At 41.6% G+C, this 27,949-nt stretch overlaps 1 protein-coding gene across 2 annotated transcripts in view; it reads left to right on the top strand.

Moving 5' to 3' along the window:
• NR1H4 (nuclear receptor subfamily 1 group H member 4) overlaps positions 1–24,813 on the top strand; it is a 47,300-nt gene extending 22,487 nt beyond the window's left edge. For both annotated transcript variants that reach the window (XM_043491519.1, XM_043491513.1), the window contains exons 6-9: positions 574–673; positions 5,836–5,982; positions 21,204–21,317; positions 23,968–24,813. In XM_043491519.1, coding sequence (XP_043347454.1) covers positions 574–673; positions 5,836–5,982; positions 21,204–21,317; positions 23,968–24,206 — 600 coding nt within the window. In that variant the 3' untranslated portion in view covers positions 24,207–24,813. The remainder of the gene's footprint in view (positions 1–573; positions 674–5,835; positions 5,983–21,203; positions 21,318–23,967) is intronic.
• The last annotated feature ends 3,136 nt before the right edge of the window (positions 24,814–27,949 follow it).

The following is a 27,949-nucleotide window of genomic DNA, read 5'->3' as shown; positions in this document are numbered from 1 at the left end:
ACATAGGGTTGGGCCAAGTAAATACTTAGATGGGTGACCTCCAAGGAATATCCTGGGTGCTGTAGGCAGTAATGTTAGTTGAGTAGTTGGCACCCTTCCCCTTGAATCCATATGAACTAATGTTCCAGTGTGGTACTGCTGGAGGTGTGGTTACACACATGAGATATAAAAAGCAAGGTTCTGACCACTTGGGGTCAGTAAAGGTTTCATGCTCTTTTCATAAGTGTAGGACTGTTAACCCTGGTGACCTGGCCAAATTCCAATCTGGAGATGATATTCTGCCTTTCTAAATTCCCAGTGCAGTTGCAACTGAATACAGTGTCTTTCCTCACTCCTTAATCTAAACTACTGTGTAACGTTGCTTTGTAGTGGCAAGCAGCTGCCACAATCCATCTGAAATCCTAAAATCCCAAACTTCTGTTTACTTTTATTACCTATTATATTACTGAGGTGTTGTGAGGATTAATTAGTAAATATTTGTGTAGTGCTTTGAGATATTCTTACAAAAAGAATGACAGAAGTCCAAAGTGTCAGCTATTATTAACCATTGTTTTTTTAATTTTAAATACTTAGTTACAAGAGGAATTCAGTGCTGAAGAAAATTTTCTCATCTTAACAGAAATGGCTACTAGTCATGTTCAGGTTCTTGTGGAATTCACCAAAAAGTTACCAGGTATGTCACAATGGACCAAATCTTGCTCCCACGGAAATTAATGGCAAACCTCCAATTGATTTTAGTTGCAGCTTGATTGCTATGTATATCTAGGTATGTATAGCTGAGAGGATGTATAAAAGTATGTTCCATTGTCCCTGCCAATACACATAAGCCACTGATGCGACCTAAAAAACTGAAGCTTTATACTCCAAGAGACTGCTTTGAAAGACTCAAACTTAACCAGTTTCAGAAGGAATATCCTCTATATCTATTCAAGGATAAAATGTTCTGGGTGTTTTAGAGTCTTTGAAGGTACATTATTTTAAAATAATGTTGCAATGCAAAATATTGCTCCTTAGAATTGACTCTAACCCTTTAGAAACTTTATTTTATTCCCTGTTCCCTCTTTTCTGTTTAAGCCTTTGGGTCAGTGTCATCCACTGAAGTGTGTGTGCTTAGAACATTGGCTTAAGTGTGTGGAAGGGATGTTTATTCAGGGTTTGTGTTTTGGACTCCTTGAATAATGAATAACAGAATCACATTGAAAATGAGATTTCAGTTTTTCAATTCACAGTGGAAAAGGCATTATAAAAATCTAGCACCATGCTATCTCGAGAGGCCAAATGTGTCACAGCTCTATTAGGTTCATTCTGAAGCACATCCTGCCCCATCCCACGTGGCTTCAGGTACAGCAAAGAGGCAGAGTTTTTCTATTTGGAGAGGAGGAGTGCAGAGTATATGCAGGTCATCCATTGCTGCTCATGTGCCATAGAACCCATCTCTGTGTGAGGCTCCCCGCACCTTTCTGTGCAGTGTGGCTTGGAGTAAAGAGGCGTGGAGGTAGGGTGGGTAGATCCACTGGTCATTAATCCTTACACAGAGGTTTCTTGAGTCCTTCGTTTAGTGCCCCATCCACTAGACCAGGGGTTCTCAAGCCTCCCCCCCGTCCCCAAACATGCTATAAAAACTCCAGGGTCCAGGGGGAGGGCAACCAAAAATTAAAACTCAAAGTGGCAGCTCAGCTCAAAAAGTTTGAAAACCACTCAGGGTGCAGGCAGGGGCTGGCTAGGGGCCATGTGCAGAAAGGGGGCGGGGTAGCTCAGGGTGGAGGGAAAGGGTAGCTAGCAGTTGTGTGCCAGGAGCGGTGGCTGCTCCCCAAGGGCTTTGCCAGCAAGCAGTCAAAGGAGGCTGGGAGTTGAGGAACACCTGCAGTGCTAGGCACCAGCAGCATGAAGGGGCTCAGGCATGGGGAGACTGGGAAGTGCCACAGCTGCCCGCTCCATGGTACCAGCCAGAGCAGCAGCTGCCCCGCACTGCCCAGTTCCGGCTTCCTGCCTCTGACCTGGCCGGGGGTGGGGTCTAGGAGCAATGTGGGAGAGGAGGGGGTGTGTATGGGCCTGCCCCGCTCTGGTTAAGGCAATGCAATTTATGGGGGATCAACTCTGCCCAAGGGCTTGGGGTTTCTGTCCTGTGGGGCACCAGGGCTCCTGGACCCACTGAAATCAGCTTGCAGCCCCCGGGGGGCTGTGGACCCTCATTGAGAACTGCTGCACTAGACCAATTTGCCTCTCACTTCAATACATACATATTTTTATATTCCAATATGTTAAAATTTCATTTTTTCTAGCATTGCTCTTTTCCTCCCTCTGTTATGGGATTATTTTAAAGCCTCTACAGTATTACAATTCCAATTGTATTTTCTTTTGCAAACTAATGGACACAGGTTCACAGGAAATAAATGAAAAAAATAAAGTGAATGAGTTTTGAATGGGTTCAGTTCAGCGCTGAAAGATGATAATGCTACCAATTCTTTATTAACACTAAAGCAGGAATTTAATTTGTTATATGCTAATCAAGTTGAAGGCAATCTTACCTGATCCAAAACAAGATTACATACACATACATGTGTGAGTGAGAGAGAGGGGTTGGGGGAGGGAGACTTGGAAGGATGCTAGCCTGGCAGTTTGAAAAAGGAAATGGGGGAAAACCTTACAAGATTTCTGTAATACAGATGGTCTGTTGGTCTCAAGTCAAGAACAAAGTAAGGCCCAAATCTTCAAAAGTCTCCACTAATTTTGACAGCCTCATTTTGGGCACCCAACTTGAGCCTGATTTTCATAGCTGCTGAGTACCTGCAGTTCCCATTGATTTCAACTGGAGGAGGTGGATGGATCCTCAGCACCTAAGAAAATCAGGCAAAAGACTTCCCCTGGGCTCCTGAAATTAGTGGATTCTCTTGAAAATATTGGGCTTGGAGTCTTGTTAGATTAAAATAACTTTGAGATGGAACTGCAGAACAAATCAAGTTCTTTTCTGAGTTATGTTAATCACTGTATACTGAGGAAAAAAGGGAAAGGGGCTTCTAGGATCAAATAAAACTACCATTTGAAAATTTAAAGTAATGAGATTTAGCACAGTTTACTTGTTGTGACTTTAAATCTGTGACTTTAACTGTTTCCTTTCATTCTCTGTATTATATTTCCTTGTTTGTGTGCTGCTTCATGGACTTGGTACAGGCTCATTGTACTGGGTTTGTAGTGGCAGTCAGCATGAACTGGGCTTTTCGTAACCTTCAGTTCCACTCTCGTATGTAGAGGCCCCATTCTGCACTCACTGAAGTTTATGGAAGTTTGGCAATTTACTTCAATAGGGAAAGAGCCCAGGCCCACAGAAAGGATAAATCCCTATCCAAAATATAGGGGGAAGCCTTTATCCAAAATAACAAAGCTTAAAAATCATGAAAAGGAGGCATGATTTTTGATTGCCAGCACCTTCTTTGCACATATCCCTGTACAGCAGAACCTCAAAGATACAAACACCAGAGTTATGGACTTACCAGTCAACTGGACACCCTGTGAAACAAGAAGTCATCAGTCAGGAAGCAGCGGAGACAAAAACCAACAACAATCAAAAAACAGCAAATACTGTATAGCCTTGGGGCTTTAGCCCTGGGGCTCACGGCTTCAGCTATGGAGGGGTTGGAGCTGCAGCCGCAGGGTGTGTGGGAGGCTCTGGAGTCTAGGCAGGGGGAGGGCTGAGGGTTTCTGATCCTCAGGAGCATTGGGGCTCAGAGCTTTAGACTTGGGGGACCACTGGGGTTTGTGGCTTCAGCCCTGTGACTCTGCTCCTGGCTTCTGCCGCGTGGGGGGTACCAGGGCTCAGGACGTCAGCCCCATGGATCCATTCCCAGCTTCAACCCCGCAGGAGTAGCCTGGGTTTGGGGCTTTAGGTATGAGGGGAGCATTGGTTTCAATCCCAGCACTGACCCCATAGCTAAAGCCCCAAGCCCCAGTGCCGCCCCCAGCTGAAGCTGGGAGTAGAGCCACGGGGCTGAAGCCCTGATCCCCAGTGCCCCTTACAGGGTAGAAGCGAGGAGTGGAGTCATGAGGCTGAAGCACCAAGACCCAGCACTCCCCCCAGGCCCTGAGCTGTGGTGCTCCCAGGGGGCAGAAATCCAGAGCCCCCCGCTGGGAGCCCTGGTGGCCCTTAAGGTCAGAAGCCCTGACCCTCCCCACTGTTCAGAGTTACGGACCATTTCAGAATTACAAATGACCTCTTTTCCCAAGGTGTCTAACTCTGAGGTTCTACTGCATTGTCATATGTAAAATCCTCTTAGGGTATATCTACACTGCAATTAGACACCCGCAGCTGGCCCATGCCAGCTGACCCAGGCTTGTGGGATTTGGGCTTATGGGGCTGTTTAATTGCAGTATAGACATTTGGGCGTGGCTGAGGTCCTAGAGCCTGAACTCCATCTGAGGGTTTTTAATTGCAGTGTAGACATACCCTTATGGAGGAAAAGAGCCTACAAAATCCTAGACCAATTCCAGGTGGGAGGAAACCAAAACAAGGCATCATGGATGCTGGAGGATTTCAGCAATGTGATGTGAAAATTGGCTCTCAAGTTACATTAGCTTGGTTGCTGCCCTATTGTGCTTTTTAAAACACGTATCTAATAATGAACAATTCCTCTTTTTCTGAAAATATTATGCCTATTTCTACTGCACTCCTGCCGTTCATCAGGTCTCAGCTATAAAAGTCTAAGGCTATGTCTACACTACTGCCTATATCAGGAAAACGTATGTCGCTCAAGGGTGTGAATATTCCACTCCCCTGAGCCACATAGTTATACAGACATAAGTGTTAGAGTGCACAGCGCTATGTTGGTGGGTGAGCTTCTCCTACTGACATAGCTTATGCTGCTCGCAGGGGTGGTTTTTTTATGCTGACCAGAGAGCTCTCTCCTGTCGTCATAGAGCAACTTCACCACACACGCTGCAGTGGCGCAGCTGTATTGGTACAGCTGCACTGTTGCAGCAAAGTACATGTAGACATAGCCTAAGAGGTTGATGTCATCATTTCAGACTGGATTAAAGCAAATTGGTATGAAATACATCCTTTACACTTTGATTAAATCTATATATTCCTGCAGCAAAATGAACCTTTATTGCTGTAATATGTGAATGTGTAATCATTTCTCTAGTAATCGACTTGATGAATAGATTAACTAATTCAATAGAACTTAGTTTGCAATAATAAAGATATCCAGAACTACTCTGCAGGATATCTGTTTCGTTTAAATGTAGTTATTGATATACAATCTTTCTAATATCCATTACTTAACCTTTTCCTATAACCCAAAATTAATTATCAAGACAACCTTAGAGCTTGTGCCCCTTAAATTAGTGGAAGCCAGAAATTAGCTGAGCTGTATTCATTTGAGTAGCAGAATATGGGCAGAGTTATATACAGAACACTAATGAGAACATGGCAGAAAATACTGAAGAGTTTTGTAGGATTAGAGAAATGCCCACAGATGGCTATGCCATACCTTTGTATTCCACATGTAGCATTACATTTAAAGGTCACAATTCAGCAAAGCAATTAAGCATCTGCTTATATCTAATTGAAATAAATGGAAGTTTAAGCATGTATTTAAGTGCTTTGCTGAATCCAGGCTTAAATGTAACAATACTTAGCAGCACTGATAAGGACACAGCTCTTATACAGATGCATGGCATGCCTGCTAACCAAATTCAGCTTAGTGGCCCACTTGGCCACTAAGAACGCTATTGCTTGGCTCAGCGAATATGCAAATGTTAAATAAAATAAATGGCACCTTATGGTTAAGATCTATAGGACCTCAAGTACTGATGTTCTTATTTCTAATATACTTCCAGGCTTTCAAACCCTTGATCATGAAGATCAGATTGCTTTGCTGAAGGGCTCAGCAGTAGAAGCCATGTTCCTTCGTTCAGCTGAGATCTTTAATAGGAAACTTCCTGTAGGACATGCTGACCTCTTAGAAGAAAGAATTCGCAAAAGTGGTAGGTGCTTTATTTAGTGGAAAAAAGACCTGCTTTCATGGGTCAGCATTTGCCCTTGAAATGTTAGCACAGAATGTTTATAATTGGTAATGAAATAGTTTATTTGAATGCTGTTCTTCTCAGTCAGCCTTGAGTGCAAAGGTCATGAGGTAAATGTTTAATCATAATTTCATTGTAAACATTATGAATTAAGCTATATCAAAGAAACTAATGTATCTCTTCAAGGGTGAGTATAAAAGAACTGTGACAATAAAATCCCATTCTATCATGTTTTTCAAATAAAGTGTCAGTTTATATGCTTGTAAATGTCATTAATATAACAAAAGAATTATAGGTTATTACTGTGTATGATTGAGATGGAAAAAACCCTGCCTCTCTGGGTCAGTTGGTAAGAAGGATCAGGGAGAATAAAGAGCACTGAACAATGATGGTTGTAATGTATTTTCAGTACACATTCTGCTTCATAAGGGCTCTCAAAGGTCTGGTCTGCATGATGGAATTTTACAGTGTCTGAACACAGTTCTCAAAAATTGAGAACAGCAACAGCTCAACAACAGCTGAATAGGGACTGAACGTGGGTTAGGAATTGTTGTAGACTTGGAAAAGTTCTGTATTGTGTCAAGTCACTGTACTTACATTTCAGTGTAGAGTATATAGAATAGTATAAACAAGTCATTGTCTGTATGAAATTTTAGTTTGTACTGACTTTGCTAGAGCTTTTTATGTAGCCTGTTGTAAAACTAGGAAAATACTAGAGAATTTAATGTACCCCTGGAAGACCTTTGTGTACCCCCAGGGGTATGGTGATTGAGAACCACTGAGCTAGTGAACAGGAGCAGCTAACAGGGGAGTTTTGCGAGGGAGTTTAGAGAGGGAGCCTGAGAGCCAGATACACATTATTAACAGTCTCTAAATTTAGACCAATAAGCACTCCAACCCAAAATAACAACAACAACAACAAAAGCTTCACGAGTAAAAAGAATGAAGGCAGAAGTCCAGCAGCAGAGTGGAGGCTATCCAGTTTATTGCACTGAATGCAAAATATACGATTACATGCCTTGTGGGCAGGTGGCATATGTGTGCATTCAGTGCAAGGAACTTGTGGTCCTCAGAGACTGTGTACGAGCTTTGGAGACCATAGTGGCTGAACTGGAGGGGCTAAGGGATACAGAGAGGTACATAGATGAGACTTTCCAGGACACAGTAGAATGGTCCCACCCCCAGTCTGACAGCCTCTGTGCCATTGAGAAGGATGAAAGTGTTGGGAAGAACATCAAAGTGGAGTGGAGGGAAATGATCCTATAGTTGGGATCCTCCTTCCAGATGATTTCATGGTATACTCTCGCACTGAGGATATCTCTCCAAGGGAGGGGACCCAAGTTATTAGAAAGAGACAGGTAATAGTAATGGGGGATTCAATCATTAGAAATATAGATAGCTGTGTTTGTGATGACCTGGAGATCCACTTGGTGACTTGCCTGCCAGGTGCAAAGGTTGCAAATATCTGGAGACATCTAGACAGGCTTATGTGCAGAGCTGGAGAGGAGCTGGTGGTCATGGTACATGTACCAGTGACATAGGGAAAGATAGGTGAGAGGTCCTGGAGGCCAGATTTAGGCTACTAGGTAAGAGATTGAAGTTCAGGACCTCCAGGGCAGTGTTCTCTGAAATGCTTCCAGTTCCATGAGCAGGGCCAGTTAGACGGGCAGAACTGCAGGGCCTCAATGCATGGCTGAGACAAAGGTGTAGGGAGGAGGGGTTTAGATTTATTAGGAACTGGGGAACCTTTTGGGGAAAGAGGAGCCTATACAGGAAGGATGGGCACCACCTAAACCAAAATGGAACCAGATTTCTGGCGTGTCAAATTAAAAAGATCATAGAGCAGTTTTTAAATTAAGGGCTGGGGAAAGCTGACAGGTGCGGAGAAGCATACGGTTCGAATGGAGGCATCCCTTAGGGGAGGATATATTAACAGGGGATCTCTGTATGTTAGTAAAGAGGAGAGGATAGAAGCTGATAAAGTACTGAGCTGAAGAGAAACAGATGAAAAAGAGTGCCATTCAATTCCATCATATAATGGTAGACAACTAAAAACTGACAAATTTTGTAAGTGCTTGTGTACAAATGCTAGACGTCTAAATACTAAAACTGGGAGAACTTGAATGCCTGGTAATAAATGAACCTATTGATATAATAGGCATCACAGAAACTTGGTGGAACGATGATAATCAATGGTAGATGGTAATTCCAGGGTACAAAATACATAGAAATCACAGAGTAGGTCGTGCTGGTGGGGATGTGGCACTATAAAGAAAGCGCAGAGTCAAATATAGTTAAAATCTTAAATGAATCAAACTGTATAGTAGAATATCTATGGATAGAAATTCCATGCTTGAATAATAAGAATATAGTGGTAGGAATATACTACCGACTCCCTGACCAGGATGGTGACAGTGATTGTGAAATGCTCCAGGAGATTAGAGAGGCTATAAAAATAGAAAACTCAATAATAATGGGGGATTTCAACTATCCACATATTGCCTGGGTACATGTCACCTCAGGATAGGAGGCAGAAATAAAATTTCTAGACACCATAAATGACTGCTTCTTGAAACAGCTAGTCCTGGAACCCACAAGGGGAGAAGCAATTCTTGATTTAGTCCTAAGTGGAGCACAGGATTTGGTCCAAGAGGTGAATACACATGAAGTTCTCAGTAATAGTGATGATAACTTAATTAAATTTAACATTATTGTGTGGGGAAGGAAATACCAAAGAAGCCCACTGGAGTAACATTTATCTTTAGAAAGCGGAACAACACAAAAATTAGGAAGCTAGTGGAAATTAACAGGTACAGTCACAAATGTGAAATGCCTACAAGCTGCATAGAAACTTCTTAAAAACACCAAAATACAGACTCAAATTAAATGTATACCTCAAATTAAAAAACATAATAAGAGGACCAAAAAGTGACACTGTGGCTAAATAACAAAGGAAAAGAAGTGGTTAGAGGTAAAAAGGCATCATTTGAAAATTGGAAGTCAAATCCTACTGTGTTTCCCGCACAATTTAGGGCTCTCTCCTCCCGCTCTGGGAGCAATGGCCTTCTGCGGGTTAATGGGACCTTTTCCCAGTGAAAGAGCCTTTATCACAAAACGAATATTCTTAAACATGTACATGTATTTATTAGCAATCAACATTTTATACCCTCCCCTAATCTTATTTTCCAAAAGATGAGGCCTCCCTCCAGGAATTAATTAATTATGTCAGGCCAGGCCTTTGCTACTTTCCCCTAATTCTTTTTATATCAGCATTTGTCTTTGATTATATTTGTATCTTTCTGTGCATTCGCACATTTCCAAAACCACAGGGTGGTAGTCATTCAAACTACCATTAAAAATAGGCTTACAATACAAACTAGAGGGTGCAAGCTTACCTCCTTTTTATGCTATTAAAACTTACAAAATATCCCAGATAGTAAATTTCTTGAGGACCCACAGCCTCCAAAGTGCAGAGCAAAATAACCTTCCATTCCCCTCCTGGTTTCACTATATAGACTCTTGCCTCCCCCCAGACTTTCCTGCCCAAAAGTGATTGGGTTAAAAGTGTGTGTTTGCAGGACTGCTTTCACTCTGAACAAAATAAAGCCAAACCAGTAATCATTTTGCAGCTGATTTTGATACTCTTACTCTAGGTCCTTGCTCCAGCAGTAGTCCCAGTGATTTTGAAATTAATCAGATTACTCATGGACTGAGGTACCACTCTGCATGAGTAGGGGGTATCAGTATCAGGCTCTTGGATATTTGCAATGTATATAGCTTCAGATAATGTAAAGGGGAAAAAAAGCATTGTCAGTTCAATGCTCTCATCAAAAATTTTCTAAACATTAGGCTTGAATATACAATTCAACATGCAAATATGCAAAGAATAACTAAGTTTACTTCCTCCGTATTTTGTTGAACTTATACCAGTTAGTTAGAAAGCTGCAAATCTGCAATGTTTGGCTGTAAATTTTCTCCACTTTAGAGAGGGACAGTTATTATGAAATGCAAAATGATACTTATGTCTATCTCACAAATGCACTCTGTTAAGCTCAACAATTATTTCTTTCATACGCCATCTGCCACTGACTTATTACAGGATGCTTCTAGAATCTTAAAATATTGTAGGAATTTAATGGAATATGTAGCCCAGACCCCAACAAAATTAACATAATAATATGTGACGGGATAGAAAAATTACAGACTCTTTCTGCAAAAAGAACAGGAGGACTTGTGGCACCTTAGAGACTAACAAATTTATTTGAGCATAAGCTTTTGTGAGCTACAGCTCACTTCATCAAAAGCTTATGTTCAAATAAATTTGTTAGTCTCTAAGGTGCCACAAGTACTCTTTTTCTTTTTGCGAATGCAGACTAACACAGCTGCTACTCTGAGACTCTTTTTGGTGTTTTGAAGACTAAGGTATAGACACATGAACTTAGCATGCCTGACAGTTTGTTAGTCTACTGCAGCGGTTCTCAAACTAGGGCCACCGCTTGTTCAGGGAAAGCCACTGGCAGGTAGGGCCGGTTTGTTTACCATCCGTGTCCACTGGTTTGGCCGATCGTGGCTTCCACTGTCTGTGGTTTGCCGCTCCAAGCCAATGGGGACTGTGGGAAGTGGCACGGGCCAAGGGATGTGCTGGCCGCCATTCCTGCAGCTCCCATTGGCCTGAAGTGGCGAACCGCAGCCAGTGGGAGCTGTGATTGGCCGAACCTGCGGACATGGCTGGTAAACAAGCCTGAACAAGCGGCGGCCCTAGTTTGAGAACCACTGGTCTACTGGGAACCACAAACTTTAGAAGAAAAATGCTTGTCTGAAAACTCACCACAACACAGCTGTTCATATTTTATATTATTTGGGCAGTTTGTTTAAAATGAATCAATAATTAGAGATAAATAATTCCGTATTGGAAAGTAGTCTAGCACATAAAAGAAATGAAATCTCACTTTAGTAAGTAGTCACTGGGTCAAACTTCAGAGTTGGATTATTAATATCTGGAGCCTAAATTTTCAAAAGTGACTAGTGATTTGGGGTGACTCTGTTTTAGGGTGTCCAATTTATTACATCCTAAAGGGGCCTAATTTTCATAAAGCACTGAGCACCTATCTTCTGAAAATCAAATGTCTTTAAATTGTCTTAAGTTAGACACCCTAAAATTAAAGCAATTTTCACTTGTCATCTTTGAAAATTTTAGTTAAGGTGTATATGTAAGCATAAATATTACTAATGCAATTCATTTATGTACACAAGTTATTGGGCTCAATACAGGGGTAACTGGGTGAAATTTAATAGCCTGTGATAGACAGGAGGTCAGATTAGATTGGTCCCTACTGGTCCCTTCTGGCCTTAATCCCCATGAATATGTTCTACTAAAAGTTGCAGCTACCCACTACCATTATTTCTTGTTACAAAAATGCTAAACAAATAATTCAGGCAAAGAAATTAAAACTAACCTAGGTAAGAAGGCAAAATCCAAGAGCAGTAAAAAATATGATGCAAAGGGGAGAACAATGCAAAACAAGCAGCAAATATGCAAGACAAAGTTGAATGAAAAGAAAGACCACACAAATAGAAAAGAGAACCACTGAGGAAACATAAATATAGCTGAGCAAAATTCAAAGCAGGTAAGCTTATTATATAAAAGGGTAAGGATGAGAGTAGAGGGAAGCAATAATGTATCAGGAATACTTGGAGCTTCTAGAAGGGCACCAGACTGACCCTCTTAAAAAGAAGTAGTATATTTTTGAATTTAGTCTTTAGTCAGAACTTCAATCCATATAAGATCATTTTTAGATGTAGGCGAGTGTCTAAATGTCAGCTAGGTCCTATTGTCAGGCTTTGATATATGGATCCATGAAAATGGGGAAAAACTGCCTGAAAGTCGCAAGCTGTCCAATGTTTTGTCATCTGTCATGATGTGCTCTTAGAAATGGCTTTCATCTATTAATATTTATGCTATTCCCCCTCTACAGTTGTATTGAATTTAAAATTTTCCTGATAAAGAAACCATAGAGATCTGGTGGCGATGAACTTTCAGCATTAGCAGCTTTCATTTGATTCTTATGCTGATGCAATATGTTTTTATTTATTAGTGTGACTAACATACTGGCTAAGTAGCAGCACATCTCACCAACTGTCTTGTTTATGCCCTCAGGGTCTTTTACATAATATGATATAAAAGTTCTTTCTTTAAATGTTGCTGAAACTGAATTCCTCTCCTACGTGGGCTACCGATGAAACCTATTTAACGTTAATGAAAGCTTGTGCCTTTTTTTATGTTAATTGATGCTTCAGAATGCATACCACATTGCAATTAACTGGTTATTTCTGTGAAAGGCTGACATCTCAGTAATATGCCTAATTTACTTCTGTAATTTTAAAGGTGATATGCAGATTCCACTTATTGATAGTGCAATATTATTAAAACATTTATGAAGCGAAAAAAATTTTCTCAGTAAGCATTTATACACTGTAACTATGATGACACCTGCTTTTCTGGAAGTCATTAAGCGTCAGATTCTGATTCTTTTACTCTAGCACATTATTCCACAAATAAACCTGTCGATATCAGAATTAAGGAATAAAATGCTACTTCACATCAGTAAGTGTGGTAGAATCTGGCTCTAATTTTTCAGTGAGTAGAAGAATACTTGTCAGTGTGAAATACACTATTGCCTATTGCCCTTTAGCACCTGAAACCCATCAACAATGAGATAAAGGCAGGAAGGGAAGTAACCACTTTATTCTAAAATATTGGTAAGAGTCTACGTTCTGTCCTTGCATGTGAATACATGGTTCCCACTGATTTCAATAAGAGTCTCTCGTGCATTCAAAGGCAAAATTTGACTCAGGAATAATGGACAATCACTTCCAGTATTTCCAGCTTTATACATAGTAAATTAATAATAAGAATAAAATAAATTATTATTAGTATTATTTATTAATTACTTGTATTACTGTAGCATCTAGGAGTCCTAGCCTTGGACCAAGACTCCATTGTGCCAGCTGCTATACAGACACAGAACAAGAAGACAATCCCTGTCCCCAAGAGCTTACAATCTTAGTATCAGACAAGAGACAACAGATTGGGAAGTGCAAGGAAACAATGAGGCATTATTGATCAGCATGACAGGCAGTGGTCTAACATACAAGTAGCCCACGTGTTGTCAAGATTTTTGCATCATACTAAAGGAGACTTTTAAGGAGGGATTTGAAGAGGACTAATGACTTAGCTTTGCAGATGTGTACGGGAAACTGCTCCCACGTGTGAGGGACAGCGTGAGAGAAGTTAAATTTTCAAACAAATACCTTTGTACTAAGTGGTCAATGGAGGCTGGTATCTTGGGCCAATCGGACACGAAAGTTGACTCCTTGTTAGTGAATGTGAGAGGATAGGGCCTTGAAAGTGAAGACAGGTAGCTTATGTTTGATAAGATAAAGAAGGAGGAGCCAGTGGAGGGATCGCCAGAAAGTGTACCATGATCAAAGTGATGGGCTAGGAAAATGATCTTTGCAGCAGTATTCTAAATAGATATCAGTGGGGCAAGATTGTATTTGTCAAGGTCAGAGTAAAGGGTGTTGCAGTAATTGAGACACGAGATGAGAGCCAGGATGAGGGCTTTAGCTGTGTGGATGGCTAAGAAAAGTTGTATCTGAGAGATGTTTTTTAGCAAGACTTAGATTGGGCTGGGATGTGAGGACCTAGAAATAGTTCTAAGAAGAAGATATTGCCCAGGTTATAGCCCGAGTGATGGACAGGATGGTAGTGTTGTCCACAGTGACACAATTTTTAAAACACGTTCAAAATGGAATTCCTGAAAAAGAAGAAGACAAAACCAAGCAAATAAACACAACCTCTTTAAAACCAGATGATTTAACATATTCCATAACATTTCACTGCATTGTAATACACACAGCCATGGGTATATATAGAATGGGAAAAGTCTGTCCTTGAATATTTCAGAGCCATCTGCCACATGAAGCAGCCAATTCCATATTCCTGCATTATAGCTAGATAAATAGGTGTAAGTGTTTAATTTGTATCTACAGAGGCACGGGAATACAGCGTTCTAATTGCAATACGCAGGGAATTTTCTACTAAATTTGCACACTGAGACAGACCACAGAGAACACAACTGCTTTCCTTCTATATAAATATGCTTCCCAAGCTGACTACTACTGTATGTTTATATATATAGACTAGAGTCACCAAAACTAAGGGAGGTGTAAATTATACTTCCTTGCCCGCCTGGCCTTCTTCCCTACCTGCAGATAATTCCCCCAAAGGAGGGTGTGTGGTGTTTCCACCACCACCTTCCCTCAGGGGGTTTCTGCTGGGGTAATACTGAAAGTGGGTTGTGTTGTGAAACAAGTCACAGACCTGGCACATACAATTTCTAGGGAGTGAGCTGGGTTGCTGAGGGGTGCACATTTTAATTGCTGCCTGGGGAAGCCCCTTTGGTTGGGTGCTTTCCCCACTTTCCTACCGCCTGGGGAAAAGTAGCCAATCAGGGCTGCTGCAGGAAGGAGGCAGAGCTCTCTTCCCCTCCCCTCAGCAACCCGACACCACTCCCAAGGTGGGAGGACAGGGGCATCATTTTCTATTGCACGGGGGGACAGTCACTTCCCCCCAGCCTTGGTTTTCCCTTCCCCAGACCTTTCCTAGCTCCTTGCCAGCTGACACTATATTGCCATCCCAGGGCTGGGAGAGGAGGCGGTGTGGCCGCTGCTGTGGTGTGGCCTGGGCTGGGGCTCCTAATCTGCATGTTGTCAGTGGTGCTCCTTCTGCTCACTGGCTGGGCAGGAAGCAGCTGCGGCAGTCTGAACTGGAGTTGACAATGCAGAGGGAGCCTGGCCCCAATCCTTGCCCTAGGCTGGCCATCGCTGAGACACCTTCCTCGGGCTTGCCATCTCCCTACTCCCCGGGGTAAATGGCCATGCCATGCCACCACCCTGCCTACATCCAGGATGGGACCGTGCTCCTCCCCCATGAGCAGCTGTGGCCTCAGCAGAAAGGTGGAAGGTGGGATGCTGAAGTGATGCCCCTGGGAGGAGGGAGATAAGGAGCCCAGCAGCCCATGCCAGCTCTGCTACCACCTCACTCCTGTGAGCAATAGGCTGCTTCCTCTGCCCCCCAATTTCCTCCCTGCAACACCTACCCTGGGAAGTGGGAGAGAGGACCCTACTGCAGCCCCCTCTGGTCTGGGGGGGTGAAACCCCCCACAAGCTGCAGTAGGAACAGAGGTGGGGTTGGGGGGACAGAATTTATGAGTGGCAGATTGGGGGACAGGATTGATTTGGGGATGGGAGACAGAATTAATTGCTGAGCATGGGATGGGCAGATGTGGGCGTGATAAGACTCCCACTTTTCCAAACCATGTTAAGCATTGGCTGGGTAGCTTCTTTGGTCTGCAGTTGTGGTTCCATTTGAGCCTCACTGGTGAATGCGGAGGAGATGCACCACTTCCTTCACTGGTCATGGCTTCTATTCTATTCTTCTCAGCTATTGCCTCTCCCTGCTTATCTCCCTAACAGTCACCTGATGGAGGAGAGGTCATGTTTCCACTTTCTGGTGCTGCAACCTCTCTACTAAGTTGACTATGCCCTGCCAGGCTCTTCACCGCTCACAGCCAGCAGAGACCCTAGGTGTATCTGCCCCAATTATTATAGGGTCTTGTGATGCATTTCACTGGTAACATTCAAATAAAATAAAAGTCAAAGTTTCCAGTGAAAGTTTCTGAGTCTGGAAAACAATTTTGATAGACAAGATTCTGTGAAAGATAAGTTATAATTTAGCGAGTAATTAATACATTTTGTTTTCCATAAAACAACAGTTCATTTACTGCTAGGATTAATATCCACTGGCACCTTCACACTTATCCAGATGAAAGATCTTTTCATCCATATTAACAACACAGTATTAGTCATTGTTAATTAGAACAAAACATTCTCCCTGGTAGAAGTTTTTTAAAAAACATCTAGATGTCATAAACACTTCTCTAAAGCTTACCTTCAGGTAGGTCTGTTTAATTTTTATTATTGAAAAGAGGCAAATGAAAATAAACACATACAGAAAATGTAGCTTCAACAACAGTGATAAATACTGACTGGCTACTAGGGAAAGGAATACTCATTTTCTCTAGTTTTAACCAGCTAACTGCTTAGGGCCTGAAGCTGCGGACATCGTTCACATTGCCTTTAAGGAGTGTTTCGCCAGTCTAAGAATTGCAGGACTAAACCCTTAAAAACAAGATAAAAATCATGTATATGAAACCATGAATATTAATGAAGTTGTACAATAGGTAAAGTGGGCTGGACAAATAAGAGTCTCCATTCTGATGAGCTTTCATGAAAAGATTTCATGACTATCTCCCATTGATTTCCCTAGAAGTTGCATCAAGTCATTAGACAGCAAAGCTCTTCAAGGCAGAGACTCTTATTTGTTTAGGACACTTTACTCATATATTGAAGTCAATGAAATGACTCTATAGAAGATGGATCAACCCTTATAGGCCCAGATCTGTATGATACATGACATTACAAAATGGCACAGAGAGTGGAGCATGTTCTTTGTAGCTGGAATGCTTCACAGAACAAATGGGACTAGCAGAAGATTTTTGAAAGAGGGAAGAAGGGGTGGCTGGTGAATATTAATCAGGAAGATGTGCCTACAGAACAATATATAGCACAGATTTCTTCTACATCTTGTACAGATTTTTTATAAACAAAAGTAAGAGCTAGCTTATTTTTTCTCAAAATGAAAAGGAATACTTGTGGCACCTTAGTGACTAACAAATTTATTTGAGCATAAGCTTTCGTGAGCTACAGCTCACTTCATCGGATGCTCACGAAAGCTTATGCTCAAATAAATATGTTAGTTGCTAAAGTGCCACAAGTACTCCTTTTCTTTTTGCAAATACAGACTAACACGGCTGCTACTCTGAAACCTGTCCTTATTTTTTCTGTTCTTGGTGAGGCCAAAAAGACTTTTAAAATCAAATTAAAAATTTAGAATAAAACTATAAACACAATATGTCTTGGTTTCACTTCTAAACTGCAAACTGCAGCAGTGACATTTGAGAAGGTCCCATAACGCCCCCAAGTTACTATCCAAACGCCACCTATAATCTGCTTCTTAAGCACCAGAAGGGAGGTGAGACCACCTCTATATATTTCCTAATAGCAATAAAAAAAAAACAATCAGGCATTTTAAACATTTCTCTCTATTTTTTTTTCTGATGGGGTTTATTAAGTCCAAACTGAAATATTTTCAGTCATATAAGAAAACAGCTCCCTCTTGTGATGAAACAGCAATTAGTACATGATGAAATAGTGTGGAAGAGGTCTTTAGAAAGATGAGTAGAACAAAACCAGAAAAGCCTCTTCCACTGGGGCTTATCATTTTACATATTTAACTAACAATAGTCTCTTGCTTCATTTGACTATTGAAACATTTCAAAATGCTATTCTTTTTGGTATCAGCGTAAGCATACTCTCTAATACTATAACACTCCTCTTCATTCTTTCCTCCCTTTCCTGTTTATTATTATAAAATGTATTATTTGTATCATAGTGGTGCTGAGGTCAGGGCCTCATTGTGCTAGGCACTGTATAGGCATATACAACTTGTCAACACTGAAAACACTACAGTGACACAGCATAGACACATTACCTATGAGAAAGATTCTCCTATCAGCGTAGGTAATCCACCTCTCCGAAAGATGATAATAGGTCAGTGGAAGAATTCTTCCATTGAACTAGCACTATCTACATATGGAATTAGGTCAATTTAACAATGCCTCTCAGGGGTGTAGATTTTTTCACACCTCTGATTGACATAGTTAAATCAATCTAATTTTGTAGTATAGACGAAACCCTAGGCTATGTCTACCCTACAGTTTATGTCGGTATAATTTATGTTGCTCAGGGGGGTGAATAAACCATGCAGACATCTACCCCAGAACAAGAGGAGTGTAAAATGCTACCACATCCGAATGGTGGTGTTCTGTACCCACTTTGCACTGTTATAAATGACTACACAATGTGGTGGGCAATAGAGAGATGGGCCAAGGAGTGCACAGCACAGACCCAGAGATGAGGAAAGGGGTGGGAAAAGGTGGCTTTTGGGCTCACGTAGATCTGGGTCATTATATAAATGGCTGGTCTCCTGCTGCTCTAAGTCATGCCCAAACTGTCAATGGGCAGATAAAGACAGATAAGGCAGCCATGGATCAGAGAAGGTGCAGGGAAACCCCATCCATTTCCCCCTATGTAGGAGCCATTGGAGAACCTCTCTACCATGGCATGATCTTTCCATGGCCAACAATGCCTGTTTTAGATCCAGATTCCACTGCTGGCATGGTGCAGAGTGACTACACCTTTCTCCAGAATTGGGACCTCTGATTGTTGTCATTTTTATTTTGCTTTGGGTACACTGTGTATCAGAGAGGCTAAAGAAAACAGCGCAGAAACTCGTCACTACCAATGCCAACCATTCAAAGCTCAAGTCAGCACCCCAAAAAATGTGATTGGCTGAAAAATCATGAGATTTTAGAATAAACTACACTTGGGGCTCCTTTTGTTTGCCTTCTAGCTTTTGAGATGTTAGGGTACCCTCTAGTCATGTTTTCAAGCTTTTCTCCACAACCATAAGGGCTAGAAACTTTTTGAAAAAACGAAAGCCGGGATTCTCATATAATCATTTGACTGCAGGGGCTGAAGTACCAAATGTCATGAGACAATTAGGAGAGGTGGTAACTGGGGGAGAGAAATGAGTCAGGAGTGGAAAGGAGGCAGTCTTGCTAGGATTCTCCCTTCCCTCTCCTATTTTCCATGCTTTCAATCAAGAAGATGATGGTAATCCAATGGTACAACAAATTTGGACATGTTTTGTTTGCTCCCAGACCTTCATGCAGTCATTTTTGTGCCATTCACTTCCAATGGGGAGTTCTTTCCGGCAATCGCCAATGCTAAACTGTACAGATCTTTTACATTTTTCAGTTTTAATATGAGCTTTGGCATTTAATTTTGTCATATTTAATCATAGTGGTACTTTTAAAAAGCATTATCTTTCTAAAGGAATAGATGAACCTGAAAGCTTAGTGAAAACAGTTGTTCAACATTTTAAATAGCTAACTCTGATAATTATGAGAAAAATTACAGTGGAAAATTAGAGGCTGTGGCTGTAGTTCATTGTTTTTGAAGCCCCAAGAGTACCATTAACTCACATATGACAAGCGGATGCTCATCATACGTTTCTGCTTCATTGATTCTGACCCTTTTAAAAAGGGCCTGACTGTGTGAAAACTTGTGATAAGAGCTTCAGTATTGCAGTTTGTAACCTGAAATTAACACAGGTGGTTAATGTTATATGTTTAATTACAGTGTGCACCATGGGTTAGATTTACTCTGCAAAGAGTGTGTTCTTTGTGGCTAGTTTATTCCAAACAGTAGAAATGTTTATTCGTATAGCAGCAGCAGAAAGTGACTAATCATAGTTTAGTCAAGTGACCTCTCAATTTTTCTATTTTGCTTCCTGTGGATTTGCATCCACTGATTTTCACTTTGAGTTTTCAGGTTTGAACAATCTCCAAACCTCAAAGCAAAAATGTGACTAAAACTACAAAGTTTAGCTTCCTTTTTGTGTAAATCATGAAAAACCACAGTGGTTTCCACCCAAAGCCTTAACTTTTAGCCAAGATTAGCTCAAAACTCAGAAATACGTTTCCTCCTAGGGATTGAGATAATTAAAGAACAAGTCACAAAGTTTTCACTTTTGGAAATAGAGTAGGATCCCTTCCTTCAAACCTCTGGGGTTAACTGCCCTGGCATTGCTGCTGCAGAACCACAGGTGTGCAATTCTAAACACACCCCAGACGCCCACCATCAGACAGCTTCAGGCAGCTGTATTAAGCCATCTTGCAACGGCCCTATTTTAATATGAAAGTTATAATGCACCCTGCTCTCCGATAAAAAAGGAATGACTTCATTGGGCCTGATTCTCAAGTGCACTAAGGCACAGTGTAAAGGAGATAAAGTGAGTGTGAATGTAATTTAAGTCCAGAGTGCTGTAAAGGTGCCTGAGCATAAATAAGAATCAAGCCCCATGGTCTCTAGACCCAAGAATCATATACAAACATACCATACTTGCTCTAAAAGAAGGGGCAGGAATTGGGCATGGGATTCCCTTTTTTCTGGGAGAACACCAGTCTCTTAGATTAATGAACCAGCTGAGGTTGGCACAGTCACAGGTTCTAAGGGGTTTGGGAAGCTAGCAGAAGCTACATAACCTTCTTTCCCTACTAACTGTCTAGGATGCTGTCTAGGATGTTCCTGTTTGGTTTGGCCCAAATAATAATCAGAGAGCCAGAAAGTGTCATTGTTCCTTGCTCCAAATATCTTACAGATGCAAGTGCCACACAGCATAATGCCCTTGGCTCTGACCCCAAGGGTGAACTCAGGGTGTGTCTACACTGCAATAGAACACCTAGGGCTGGCCCATGTCAGCTGATTCAGGCTCACAGGTTTAGGCTGTGGGGTATAAAATTGCAGTGTAGATGTTCAAGCTCAGGCTGAAACCTAGGCTCTGGGACCCTCCCTTGTTGCGGGATCCTAGAGCCAGGACGCCAGCCTGAGTGTTTACACTGCAATTAAATAGCCCCTTAGCCTGAGCCCCATGAGTCCAAGTCATCTGACACAGGCCAGCTGTGGGATTTTAACGGCAATGTAGAGATACCCTGAGAGGTTTTTCTGGGACTGATTGCAAATGCAGGGGCTAGGGGATTATTTGGCAAGATGCATGTATTGGATGCAGAAAGCAACCAGAAAACCAGCAGACAGACAGATGCAGTCATGAATGTGGCCCTAAGAGAGAGAGACAGAGCTTTTTGGGGCACAGGACTCACTGGAACTGCAGGCTTGGAAACCGTGAGCAATGAAACTGTCTCCTGTTGTTTGTTCCTACTGTGTTCACAGAAACAGGACTTTGTGGACATTCTTTGGGAGTCAACAGGATTTTACTAAAGAAATACTGACTATCACCAATTTCTCCTTTAATGGAACCAACCTGGCAAAGGCCCAAATATTTGGCTAACTGCTTAGGCCAAGAGGGCCACAGATAAAACTATTTATTTTTAGTATATTTTTAAAAAATCTGATTATATCATTGAATTTTTTAACAGGTATCGCTGATGATTACATAACCCCCATGTTTGGTTTTTATAAAAGCATTGGAGAACTGAAGATGACAGAAGAAGAGTATGCTCTACTTACAGCAATAGTTATCTTAACTCCAGGTAATTTCTATTTCTAAATTCAATAGTCGACAATAATTTTTACATATAGGAAATCATAAAAATGACTTGCCTGTAGCAGCTAAATAAAAATTCAGACATTGTTGCTTATCAGAAAGGGCTTTTCTTTTCTCTTGTATGGAAAACTCCTAAGTGTTGATGTTATATAGTAGCATATATGTCCTAACATTCCATTGCAATTTCAGGGGAACATCAGAACTTTGAAAGGAAGCTGCCACATCATGTCTACTGTGCTAAAGAACTAGCAGCAAAGGGATTAAGTCTTAAAGAACAAACTCTGGCTGGCATATCATAAGTACATAGTAGAAAACCTGCAGGCAGAAGCAGGGGAGGGAAAGTAGCCGTTTTTTATGTTGTAAGCCCCGTCAGGACCAGGATTTTCTCTTTTCTATGTTTATATAGCACTGGTACAATGGTGCCCCAATCCCAATTAAGGTCTTTCGGTCCTACTACAATATATTTACTATTATTACTACTAGTTCCTATTCCAGTTTTCACCAAAACATATGAAGAAGTTTTATGGTACCAAAGGCCTTCCATCACAGGAGTGGTACAGGAGAATTCTGGGACAAGGTTTATAGATCATAAAATGGCTAGAATAGGGACCAATTACTTATTCACATAACTTGGAAGTCACTCCCATTCCAACATGCAATATGGCAAAAATCAAGCTCTAAGTACAGTTCTTACTGGTGCCCGTGGATCGGCGGGTATAACAAGCCAGGAGAGGTAAAGCCTCCCTTGGCGCAGCCGCTGCTGAACCAGATGCCTGGGCTGTGGTGGCCCCGCCTCTTTCCGTCCCTTCTGGGAATGGGCTTCCACGGGAAGTTTTTGCTTATTTATTATGCGCTATGCAGGTTCCCGGGCGGCTGAGGAGGAGGTATCTGTTACTCAGCTTCCCCGGTCCCTTGGACTTCCCAGGGAGATTACTGATGAACTTGGGAAGCTGAGTAGCAGATACCACTTCCTCAACCACCCAGGAACCTGCATGGCACATATAAAAGCTCAGTGTTCTCCATATGGCTGCTCCTCTCCAGCACTCTCCACCCCCCTCCCTGGAGGTGCTCACTGCCACTTGCCGGTTCCTTCTCTCCTCCCCACTCAGCCCCCTCCCCGCTTGCCCACCACCGCTCACCGGTCCCTCCTCCCACAGAGGAGGGACAGGGCAAGCGGCAATGGGCCAAGCAAGGAGGGGAGAGGAAAAGGAGGGACGCATACAGCGAGTGGGGAGGGGGCTGAGTAGTGGAGTGGGGGTGGAGGGACCATCGAGCAATTGCAGGGGAAGCCGAGGAGGGATGCCAGTGGGGAGGGGACCCAGCTGGGGAGGGGGCAGGATCTGTGGAAGAGCGGAGGCAGGGCTGTGGGAAGAAGAGGTGGGATGGGGAGCTAGCCTCTCCGAGAGGAAGCTTCACCTGCTGCCCATGGTGGTGCCAGGAGATGGCCAGGAAAAAAGTTCCCTTCTCCCCCCCCCCGCCCCCAAAAAAAATTAGATGGGGAAAAACAATGAAAACCAAAAGATTTTGAACAAAAGCTTTCAGCTGAAAACTAAAAATCTTGATTTGTAAATGCCACCATGTTGCTGAATGCAAGATGTAGCTTGGATGATTCATGCCCTCATTCTCTTCTATGGGCCCGTCTCCCTGGCTGGCCTACATATTTCATGATGCATGACTTTTTCCCCTCTGGGTGAGCCCTCACAATGCATCATGAGAGTTCCTGGTTGCAGTGCATCATGGGAGATGTAGTCAAGGTGGGGAGCCCAGCCCATAGAGTAGAATGGCGGCACAAGGAACCTGAATTACAATGCTTCGGAGGTATGGTGGCAACATTTTCTAATAAAAAGCTTTTAGTGTTTTGAAGTTTAAATGATCCACCGACAGCTGAAACTTTTCACAAAAACGATTGTTTAGTTAAAAATCCAATTTTAGCTAGAAAAACAGTTTTGATGGAAAAATGTTTCCCACCATTGCTTAGAGCTTTGTGCTGGTCCTCTATACTGGGATGTATTTCATACTAAATGAGTGAAACATGAAGAATCAGCTTTGTTTTATTATTTAATTTGTGTGTGCATTTTCCTGTGATAAAAAGAAGCAAACTAAAAAGAGGCCAAGTAATTGTCCCCAGAAGACCAAGCTTCTGGCATGAGAAGCTTCTGCCTGAAAATTAGTTTTTTGCTAGTTATGATTGGTTGCAAGAAGGGAGTATGTATTAAAAAAAGCAGTCTCAATCATATTTGCAACACTAGGGCTTATCTACATAGTGCATTAATGTGCACCAGCTGGGGTGTAAATTCTAATGCACAAAGCACACTGATGAACTTTAGTGTGCACCAGTAGGATCCACAGGGACAATTAGTGCATGACACACTGGTGCATACTAGAATTCACACCCCTGCTGATGAGCACTAATGCATCATGTAGACAAGTCCTGAGATCCTTACGCTTCCTCTTGCCTTGAAACATTCTTTTTGGCAGGTTGGACTGTTGCCCTGTGCTAGGGTGAAAAGGTTTAATATTACATACTCTAGGCTGCAGTCCATCCATTTCTCATAAGAGATTCAGAGAAGTGTTTGCAATCTACAAAAATACATACTTGCTAATTTTTTTTCCTTATTCTTTTCAAAACAAACCAGATCGACAATACATAAAGGATAGAGAGTCTGTGGAAAGACTTCAAGAACCACTGCTTGAAGTTCTACAAAAACTCTGCAAGCTTTACCACACTGATAACCCTCAACATTTTGCATGTCTTCTGGGCCGTCTTACAGAATTACGGACATTTAACCATCATCATGCAGAGATGCTGATGTCATGGAGAGTAAATGATCATAAATTTACCCCTCTTCTCTGTGAAATCTGGGATGTGCAGTGATAAATATTTTTAAAGGACCAAATAGCATTTATTTTCATAGAACCACTCAACAGTTATTTCTTTAACTTTTCTTTATTTCTTTTTTACACACAAAGAAAACACACAAAGGATTTCATACAGAAACTTTGTTCATTATGTACTGAATGTTATGTAACTATCAGCCTTTCACATGTGAATATAGCACAACTTTCCCTGTATTTATACTTTCAGATCAAAAAGATAATCTTCAGCATCAAGGAGGTACCCTATTAGTTCCTTCTGAAATGAATGATTATATTTTTCAGTTCTTTCTTTTAAAATGGGTGATGCAGGTTTGCATAATATTTGTTCATCTCAGTACTATTATGCTTGACCTTTTGTATTAAAGGACATTGTTCAAATATTTACTGCAATAAACCAATGGAAATGATTTATGCCACAACATACTTTTATCTTTTAACCATGAAATGTGTTAATTTGAGATGTCCAAGCTCTTATTTGCTCAAATGGGTGGACAACCAGTTGGCTCTAGCAAATGGAAAGAGCCTCAAAACAGGCAATCCAACTATTTCTTGTATGCCATAAATATGTAACTTCTTGTTCTGTTTGCATTATCAATATTCACAAGTAAAACTGAGATAACATTGTGTATTTTGTGGAATTCCACCATAGATTATTCTATTTTACAATAGGTTACATAACAGAAATAGCTATCTGTGATCAGCAGCTCTGAGCTAAATCTCACTATTGATGTCTTAAAAACAGGTATCATTCTTAAAACTAATACAATAAATGTAGCACTAATTTTATGGAGACACTATTAAAGGGACACTGTCAATCTGAAAATCACAATCCTCTCTAATGTTACAAGTAAAACCCAAGAGTAGTATAGCAAAGGTTACATGGAAAATAAGCATTTTTCTCTACTTTCTCCAGTTTAAAGAAAAGGAGTACTTGTGGCACCTTAGAGACTAACAAATTTATATGAGCATAAGCTTCGTGAGCTACAGCTCACTTCATCGGATGCATTCAGTGGACAATACAGTGGGGAGATTTATATACACAGAGAACATGAAACAATGGTGTTACCATACACACTGTAACAAGAGTGATCAGGTAAGGTGAGCTATTATCAGCAGGAGAGCAGGGGGGAAAATCTTTTGTAGTGATAATCAAGATGGGCCATTTCTAAGGTGCCACAAGTACTCCTTTTCTTTTTGCGGATACAGACTAACATGGCTGCTACTCTGAAACCTTTCTCCAGTTTGTTTACTTTGTGGATCTAATGGCACTTTCTGCCCCGTAACTTCCACTATTTTCACTGTTTAGTCAGTTAACCAGTTTCACCTCCTATTTCTGCAGGTCTTCTACACAGCAAACAAGGGAAAGAAAACCCTTTTTAAAATATGAAAATGCAATTAGAAAACCATAAAAATTGCCAAGGTGGGGCTATGGAGTAGTATAGTAACATAAACTAATTTTAATTTTTTTATCTGAGTAGATTTAAAATTATTCATGTATGTCACTTTAAATAGTTTAGGCCTCAAATTTAGGCCCTGATCCTGCAATGTGGTGTTTTGGGATGATTCATAGATATCAAGGTCAGAAGGGACCATTATGATCATCTAGTCTGACCTCCTGCATAATGCAGGCCACAGAATCTTACCCACCCACTCCTGCAATAAACCTCTAACCTATGTCTGAGCTACTGAAGTCCTCAAATCATGGTTTAAAGACTTCAAGAAGCAGAGAATCCTCCAGCAAGTGACCCGTGCCCCATGCTACAGAGGAAGGCGAAAAACCTCCAGGGCCTCTTCCAATCTGCCCTGGAGGAAAATTCCTTCCCGACCCCAATTCCTCAGCCCATGCAGAGCCTTGTTAATATCAATAGGGCTTCATGCAGGCAGAGGGTATCATATTGCAGGATCTAGACCTCACATTGTTGGGTACATAATTGTTACAAAATCTAACATAAATTAAAAAATGTTCATGATTTTCAGAAGAACATGCAAACAAGCGAGTGTTTCGATAAATTCCTTTCTGCTGGTGGAAAACTGAATAGTGCACTAGTACATGATGAAACTGACTAGAAACAGGTGAGCCTGGTTTTACTAAGAAAAGTACAAAAACTAGTTTTGATTTTTCAGTTTTAATAGCTAGAGCTGGTGAAAGAATGAAAAAAATCATGATATTTCAAAATTATTTTCATTCTCTTCATCTTCTAGACCAGTGCTTTTCAAACTTATTTTCTGGCGACCCAGTTGAAGAAAATTGTTGATGCCCATGACCCAACGGAGCTGGAGATGAGGGATTTGGGGTGTAGGAGGGGCTCAAGGCTGGGGCAGAGGGTTGGGGTGCGGGGTAAGGGCTGCGGGGTGGGGCCGGGAATGAGGGGTTCAGGGGTGGGAGGGGGCTCTGGGCTGGGGCAAGGGTTGGGGTAAGGGAGGGGGTCAGAGCTCTGGACTGGGGGGTGCAGGCTCTGGGGTGGGGCTGGAGATGAGGGGTTTGCGGTGCAGGAAGGGGCTCTGGGTTTGGGGGGTTCAGGGTTGGGGCAGGGGATTGGCGTGGGGTTGGGGTGCAGGCTTACCTCGGGCAGCTCCCAGTCAGCAGCGCAGCGGAGGTGCAAAGGCAGGGTTCCTGCCTGTCCTAGCACCATGGACCATGCTGTGCCCCGGAAGCAGCCAGCAGCAGGTCCGGCTCCTAGGCAGAGGCATGCAAGCGGCTCCACACAGCTCTTGCCCGCAGGCACCGCCCCCCCTCGAATCGGCCAATGGGAGTGCAGAGCCGGTGCTCAGGAAGGGGGCCCTATGGCCCTGCCGCCTAGGGGCCAGAACTGCTGCTGGCTGCTTCTGGGCACAGCGTGGTGTCGGAACAGTTAGGGACTACCCTGCTTTAGCTAGGCAGCACTGCCGATGGGACCCAATGCCTTATATTCTGCGACCCAATACTAGGTCGCGACCCATGGTTTGAAAACCATTGTTCTAGACTGCATGTTCTTTCAAAATTTTTTTTTCTATTTTTGAAATATTTCTCAAAAACTATTTCTTTAAAAAATTCTGTTTTTAAAAAGGAAAATGATACATGAAAAATGATAATTAAAAGTAGTAAATACTGACAATTTTTGGTGAGAATTTTTTATTAAAAAGAGAATTTTAACTAAAAATTGTAAAATATTTTAACAAACTATTAATAACATACTAACATACTGTTAGTAATACAGGTAAATTATTGCTATATTATTATTATTAGGTCCTGCCAGTTCCTATCTAATTGCTTTGACTAAACATTTGATTGTAGAAATTGCAGTTCTGATAAGCCCAAGCAGTGAAAAATCATGAGTCAGGACCCTAAAATTATGAAATTATCTTAAAATAATGAGATTTTAACAAATAGGTTTTTTTGGAGGGAGGGATTATTTATATTATGATCTTTGCCCCTCTAGGGTTCAAATTTTCAAGTTTTTGTTCACAATCATGAGGGCTGGATATTTTTTTAAAAAAATAAAAGCTGAAAGTTTCACATATTCAGATAACATAAGCGGTAACAAAAACACTAAATACTGTGATAAAATCATGAGAGTTGGCAACACTAAAGTTGTGGCATAACAATATTATTATCTTAATCTAAAACAGGATTCCTACTGATACAGATCAATTATAACTTTTTGAAGTGGTCTTTTGTAGAGAGGTTTTGTAGTAACAATACAAACATATCCTCTTCTTTGTCCTGCCCACTCCTTTCCCCATTACCCATTAGACTGGAGT

Source organism: Dermochelys coriacea, chromosome 1 (genome assembly GCF_009764565.3).
Source record: "Dermochelys coriacea isolate rDerCor1 chromosome 1, rDerCor1.pri.v4, whole genome shotgun sequence".
Lineage (NCBI taxonomy): Eukaryota > Metazoa > Chordata > Testudines > Dermochelyidae > Dermochelys > Dermochelys coriacea.
Note: the sequence above shows the minus strand (reverse complement) of the source record. Positions and strands in the feature narration are given on the sequence as shown.